Genomic DNA, 7,416 nt, shown 5'->3' with positions numbered 1-7,416 from the left:
ACAGCAGGACTTTGTGGTGTAAAACGTGATGTCACTGACACATTTCAGAGCAAAACTACATTTAGATTACACCCCTGTATTAATACTCAGATGAAGTAGCCTTAGATGTAAATGGTGCGCAGCCGTCTTCACGTCCCCCAGCAGATTTTCTATAGCATTCAGTTCAGATGCTTTTCTGAGCCTGTGGATGTGTATTAAAGCACTTTGGCCCAAAGCCCCTGGTCCTGATACACACCTGTGGTTCCTATGGGTCCAAAGTGCTCTTTTTGTCCTGTGGCTCTCACACAATGGTTCTGGAGTTGATCAGGTTCACTTCAGCTTGTTTTTATCTATTTTTACTTTCTTGTATGTATCAGTTTTATAAATGACAAAAACCTGCTGTTTATTTGGGAAAGCGTTTTATTTCCATTAAACTTGCGCTCAGAATAATAGAATAATTTCGTTTCCACTTATTAGAGCAGATTCTCACACACACACACACACACACACACACACACACACACACACACACACACACACACACACACACACACAGGACACACACATGTGCGCTTACAGTAAAAACGTAAAGTGACGCTGACGGTAAACGCGCGCGCGCGCACGGGGTTTAAACTCCATTAAAACTGAAACGTTTTTCCTGCCACATAAATGCCACTCTATCTCACACACACACACACACACACACACACACACACACACACACACACACACACACACACACACACACACACACACACACACACACGTGCTTGTCTACGTCGACGGTAGGTGTGGTGTACAGAGTCTGCAATGGCTATAAATACACACTCTCTCTCTCTCTCACACACACACACACACACACACACACACACTCACACTCTCTCTCACTCACTCACTCACTCACTCAGCTTGGAGACGCTCTCACACCGACTCGGACAACTTTATACTCAAGTATGACGGACACGTACGAACTCATTCGCGTAAGTAGTTTGCCTTTAAGTCTTTAATGTTTGCTGTGGATGTGGGGTGGAGTGTGGAGTACGGTGTGTGTTGTGGAGTGGAGTGTGTAGTGGAGTGTGTAGTGTAGTGGAGTGGAGTGGAGTGTGTAGTGGAGTGTAGTGGAGTGTGTAGTGTGTAGTGCAGTGTGGAGTGGAGTGTGTAGTGTTTAGTGGAGTGGAGTGTGCAGTGTTCAGTGTCACTCCGTCACTCCTGCTCTGTTGTTCAGCTCATACGTGGCAGATTTGCTGATGTTGTTTGTGTTGACGTGAAAAACGTTTTATTTACGTTTCTTTCCTCTTTTCTCTTCAGAACCTACTTCAGATCAGCCTGAATGATGATTTTCCAAAAGAACACACAAAACCAGCGGTGTCCCGTCAGCCGTCCTCCTGCTTCTCTACAAAGAGCCTCAGCTCGGAGAAGCTCAGCGAGGACACCTTCAGCTGGCCCTATGACACATGGAGTGATAACATGCCAAAGAAACCTCAGAATCCATTCAGATCCGACCGATCTATGAGTCTGACTGACAACTATCTCCCCAACTTCTTCAACAACAAGATGAAGTCTCTCGATCTTCCTCCACCACCAGGATTCCCACCTTTAGCTCCTCAGCCCTCAAATCGCTATAAGACTGAGCTATGTAGAAGTTTCCAAGAAAATGGTAGCTGCAAATATGGTAACAAGTGTCAGTTTGCACACGGTGAGAGTGAGCTTCGTGGCCTTTACCGCCATCCGAAGTACAAAACGGAGGCATGTCGCACATTCTACAACTTTGGATACTGTCCTTACGGAAGCCGCTGCCACTTTATCCACGAGGAGAAACTGTCTTCTCCTCAAACACTCAACCAGAAGAGCCAAGCACCTGCCAGCCAGCAAGCACGAGTTCTGCGCCAGAGCGTGAGCTTCGCTGGTTTCCTTGGCTCTCGCAGTGTGTCCCCACCGATCTCCCACGAATCCATGGGCTTCAGCCGCGCACCTTCGGTTTCTCCTCCTCCGACCGACGTCTTGTCTCCTGCGTTTAACGACACAAGCCGTGACATGTTTCCATTCCCACAGATCAGAGTTGACAGCGATGTCCATAACCAGCCTCTGCTTATAGAGCCTCAGAAATCCTCGCACTGTGTGTGGGGCCAAGAAACAAACTTTGAGCCGCTGGCAAGCAAATGTGTGGTGAAGGAGAAGCGAAGCAGCGCGTTTGGTTTCAGCCACGGCAGCATACAGCGCTTCGCCTCTGACGACTCTCTCTCAGACCACGAGAGCTACAGCAGCACAGGGAGCACCAGCGGCTCAGAGTCTCCCACCTTCGAAAGTGCAGCCAGCAAACGCCTCACTGTTTTTACTCGAATGTCTGTTTCTGAGTAATTTTTTTTATTATTGTTATTATTATTTAGGGTTTTTTTTTTTATTTCAAAAAAGGACATATTCTTTGATATAAATTATATGACTTAATAATAGTGTTTATTTATTTACTTTAATTGCTGGCTATAGGAAATTAATTTTGATACACACTTGCAGTCTATAGCTATGTATTTTTATTACATTTATGTATTTTCCACCGTTGTGTCTTCCACTCGCTTGCTTTGCTAAATGTAGATTTAACCACAGACATTTGGTCACAAGCTTCAGGTGCCGTATTCGCACTACTGACCTGACGTACACCGAGCTCTCGTGTGTGCCTGTTCCTAACGATCAGAAATCCCATTTCTAGTCTAACTCAACCAGCAATGTGACAAACATGAAACGATAGCTATGACATGTACTCACTAAGAAATGCACTTTACCTCTACAGGGAGATATGTAGCATGTAACCAAAGCATTAGGATCTATTGTGCCTGAATGAATTTGGCTTGGATCTAGACGCCTTTTGGTAAAAAAAAAAAAAAAAAAAAAAAAAATCCCTCTGTTCTAATTTACACACAACAAAAATGTAAAACCATGTTTTTTTGTTGTTGTTGTTGTTGTTTATTTGTTGTTGTTTTTTTCCCAAACAAGACCTGTCACAACGTCTTGTGTTTTTTATCAGGGACTGTAACGGTACAGTATTTCTCTAGGTTAGAACGCCTTTTTGTAATTGTATAGATTTAACCGATGTATTTATTAAGTATTTATTAAAGCAGCAGAAATGTATTTTTTACTTATTTATCAACACATGTTGGGGTATGAAATGTGTAGCCACAAAATGATGGATTTCACAATAATTTCCCAAAGATTTATTAAATAAATGATGAGGAAAGTAACTGTTTTTGTCTCTTTCGGTTATTTGAGTCTGATGTTTGTCTCCTTTTGACTCAACGGTCAGCAGCCAGAATCCAACTGGCTGTAAAACATCACAACAAAACAACGACTGTCTCTCATACTGGTGTAGATTTGTACAAACTTCAACACTGTAGATGTTCTTCAAAGCTTACAACTTATTAACTTAAGACTTAATAAATAAAATACACAGTATATAGTAAAGTATATAGTATGTTCATGTTGATCCTGGTGCTAAGACACAGATGGGTGGAGTGGGGTATGTGGCGGAGTGGGGTATGTGGTGGGGTGGGGTGGAGTTGCTTTCACACATGGTTCTGTTCGTGTCTGAGTTCCCCTGCAGCAGGTCATTTTTGCCCCAATAAATATTGAAGCTCCATTCTGGTTTTGTCCTCGTGATGCTGATAAAGAGTTAAACACATTTGTCCCAGTCAGTCGTTCATTTTCTGTGTCAACAGGCACACCGGATGTGTTACCATAACAACAGAGCAGTCCAGTTAAAGCAAATAAGTAGCCACTGGATGTATTCTGCTTCAGTGGACAAGGGCTCTTATTGTGCCTGACAGTGTAAACACACACAGCTGCTTTATGGCTCCTTAAAGCTGTGTCTCAGAGATATAATAACAGCCAGCTGACTGTAGAGCTGACTGAATTTTGCCTCTCTATACAGTAATGTATGTTAACATCCATGACCATAAATCCACCTTCATTCAGTGTAGAGAAGCTGAAACACCAGAGCGGTCTGATTCATGAGCTGAACTGGTCTTAATAACACACTTGATCCGAGCAGTCAGACCTTCAGACTGTCCAGATCTTACATATGGACACTTCTTGTTTTCTACAATGAAAAGAAAATATTGCTCTTGACAGCAGTGTCATCTTCCAGTAAGGAATAAGGTTTAAACTTTAATCTAAACCTGATTAGATTAGACTCCCATCACACGCGCTTATATTAGATCTAGAAATCTTCATTAGCTTTTATATTAATTTGTTGTAGTAGCATCGACCACTTCGTCACCATCACATGCTACCTAAAGGTTAACGCACACAACACACAGCTTCTTCTTTTTCTTTTAATCCACCCTGAGATTCTGCTTCAGTGGTCAGTCTTCACTTCTCCAATCATGTTGTTATTAATGTTTAACTGACTGTTGCCTCTTGTGCTGCACTTTAACCTGACTTGTCTGTTCATAAACCTTTGTCTACTTAGACTAGAGAGCAAACAGCTCCACTGATGAATATAACAAACCGCCTGCTGTAATGCTTTAATGAGCAACAGGACCGAAAGAGGAAGAAACAGATTTGGTCCATTTTAAGAAATATTTTGCTTGTCTAAATAAAAGTTCTATTCTTCAATGCTTTTTTTTTTTTAAAGCAAAAAAGTGGAAGTAGGTCTCATGCTTAAGGGGCATAAAGGAGAATTGCGCAAAGAGCACAGCGTCATGGAAACACGTCTGCTTTCTGTTCTGCCTGCGCAAGGTGCTGTTAAGGCCTGTCAAAGTGCTCGACTGCCAAGAACAACACAACCCCAGAGAATGTGGAGGACGATGCGGTCAAAAGTATGAGAAAAGTAGGGAGAGCTGGTTTAAATGAGAGTCTAGTGCAACCAGATGCATTGCACATGTGGTGAAGTATTCAGTGTGGGTAAGAAGGCAGTTTCCACCCAAATGCTTACATTCCTATTTAAACTTCCTGTAAGATTTCACTTATTTTAGGGAGAGTTACTAGATCACATGATTTTCACTAGATTCCAGTCCATAGCAGATTATCCATAGCTTACTCCAAAGGCTCAGGTGTTGTTTATTTCATGGCCTTGATTCCTGGATGTTCCCTAATTATTATATAACCACATTTCGAACCTCTTCTCTCCTGTAAACCTGAGACATGTCAGAATTTTCTTTTTAAGGATTTATTAAGGGATTTTTCCCTCTGCTAGGCTTTCTGTCTCTTTCTCCTGCACCCCCCCCCCCTCCCCCCGAGCGTTTGCGTCACCGTCAGGGAGGCCGCTCTATCCCTGCCTGCTACGACGGGTCTCGCTGGAGGTAAAAATGCACCATGGCGTGAGCATGGCTATAAAAGGAAATTACTTCCACTGCTATGCTTTTGACGTCAGAGGCAAACTATTTCCTTTTTTCTGCTGCCCTGCACTGAGAAATGGACATCGCTTGTTCCTTCTTCTCTTGCACATTTTGTTCCGTTTATATATAATTACATTAAACAGTGTAGTTTAGTATCTGTATTTCCTTAAAAAGCCAATCGAATTCTTTCTGCCTGAGCAGGTGTTAGATTCATTAAAGTAAAGATTTACAGGAGCTGTTTATGATGTATATGATTTATGATAAACATACACTTTATTAGAGAAAACACTCACATCTGCTTTCACATCTGTGGATCTGAGAGTCCAAAACCTGCTCCAGCATGACAATGTTCCTGTGCATACATCAGTGGTGTGTGTGTGTGTGTGTGTGTGTGTGTGTGTGTGTGTGTGTGTGTGTGTGTGTGTGTGTGTGTGTGTGTGTGTGTGTCTCTTTATATATCTCAGTATTTAGCTAAATAACAGCCAAGAAAACACAAGTCAGTAACATTCATTCATTCATTCATCTTCTACCGCTTCTCCGAACTTCTCGGGTCACGGGGAGCCTGTGCCTATCTCAGGCGTCATCGGGCATCGAGGCAGGATACACCCTGGACGGAGTGCCAACCCATCACAGGGCACACACACTCTCTCATTCACTCACACACACACACACACACACACACACACTCTACGGACAATTTTCCAGAGATGCCAATCAACCTACCACGTCTTTGGACCGGGGGAGGAAACCGGAGTACCCGGAGGAAACCCCCCGAGGCACGGGGAGAACATGCAAACTCCACACACACAAGGTGGAGGCGGGAATCGAACCCCCAACCCTGGAGGTGTGAGGCGAATGTGCTAACCACTAAACCACCGTGCCCCCTCAAGTCAGTAACAGAACTAGCTAAAGTTAGCTCACTAGCGTAAGCCTTATAGTTAAGTATTTTTACAAATATCCAGTGTGCTGGATTTTAATCGTAATTCCACGATACTTTTCATGTGATATCTTTAAGTGTATAAGTGTAAATAAACTCCAGACTGAATAAACATACACACACTCAGTCTGTAACAGGGAGACCTACAGGTCTAATCACACAGATCTATTTTATCCAGAGTCACTTACACTTCATTTCCATTCATACAACTGAGCAATTGAGGGTTAAGGGCCTTGCTTAGGGGCCCAGCAGTGGCAGCTTTGTGGACCTCGAACTCATGACCAGATACAGATACAGGTCTAATATCTCAGATCTTTTGCTGTGGTTGTTGATGGTGTTTTACTGAGCAGCAGTGATGTGAGCTGAAATGTCTTTTTAAAAAAAGCTTTTTTAATGTGTTTTAATGCGACAGGGTGAAGGTCCAGTCTGGTCTCTGCTGTTGTCCAGAGTGCTGGGACAGATTACACCACCACACATGATGACGCTGAGGAGTAGTTTCTTGTTTGCTTTCATGGATGATGATGATGATGATGACCAAAGTAGACGATTGCTGAACGCTGTTTTTTTTAACAAATTGCATAAGAGCTTGCGATATCACTTACACAATTCACGTCACAGTCTCGGGCGTGAGCGACCGACTCCCACACCAGTACAATAGATCAGCATGAAGATCCTGACTTTCACTGGTCAGTTAATGTTGCTGCTCCTCCAGACGGGATTTTGGTCTTGTTCTGTGTGAGGAAGTCAGAACGTCTCTGCTTTTAACCTCTGAGATTGGACCCGAGGTTACTGAGTCGGCTTCCTCAAACCCGTGTGTGTACACTCTGATGTTTCACTGGTACGAGGTTACATTATACATTGGAGGAAATACATCATGTACAAGGGCCTTAATACTCAAGCTATCTATAAACCTGTTCAGTCTTATGCTCTGAGGCTTTATGTTGTCTTCATTAAAGCAGTCTGCACTTAGAGTTTGCGACCCTACATACATTTCTGCAGGACTTAATATTTCCAAATCAACAGCTGATACACTTTAATTACTATGTAAGATCGTGTGTGTGTGTGTGTGTGTGTGTGTGTGTGTGTGTGTGTGTGTGTGTGTGTGTGTGTGTGTGTATTTTTACTTTCCCCATGTGCACACTATTTTATACTGCATTCTCTGGAGGCTTTTCA

The 7,416-nt window shown here is 43.0% G+C and overlaps 1 protein-coding gene across 1 annotated transcript; it reads left to right on the top strand.

The window, feature by feature from the left end:
- Nucleotides 1–796: 796 nt before the first annotated feature.
- Nucleotides 797–3,212, top strand: LOC113638802 (mRNA decay activator protein ZFP36-like). Its single transcript, XM_027140250.2, has 2 exons — nt 797–959; nt 1,288–3,212. Exons 1-2 carry the CDS (start codon nt 933–935, stop codon nt 2,335–2,337), a joined length of 1,077 nt encoding a protein of 358 aa, XP_026996051.1. The 5' UTR covers nt 797–932; the 3' UTR covers nt 2,338–3,212.
- The last annotated feature ends 4,204 nt before the right edge of the window (nt 3,213–7,416 follow it).

Source organism: Tachysurus fulvidraco, chromosome 11, assembly GCF_022655615.1.
Source record: "Tachysurus fulvidraco isolate hzauxx_2018 chromosome 11, HZAU_PFXX_2.0, whole genome shotgun sequence".
Taxonomy (NCBI): Eukaryota; Metazoa; Chordata; class Actinopteri; order Siluriformes; family Bagridae; genus Tachysurus; species Tachysurus fulvidraco.
Note: the sequence above shows the minus strand (reverse complement) of the source record. Positions and strands in the feature narration are given on the sequence as shown.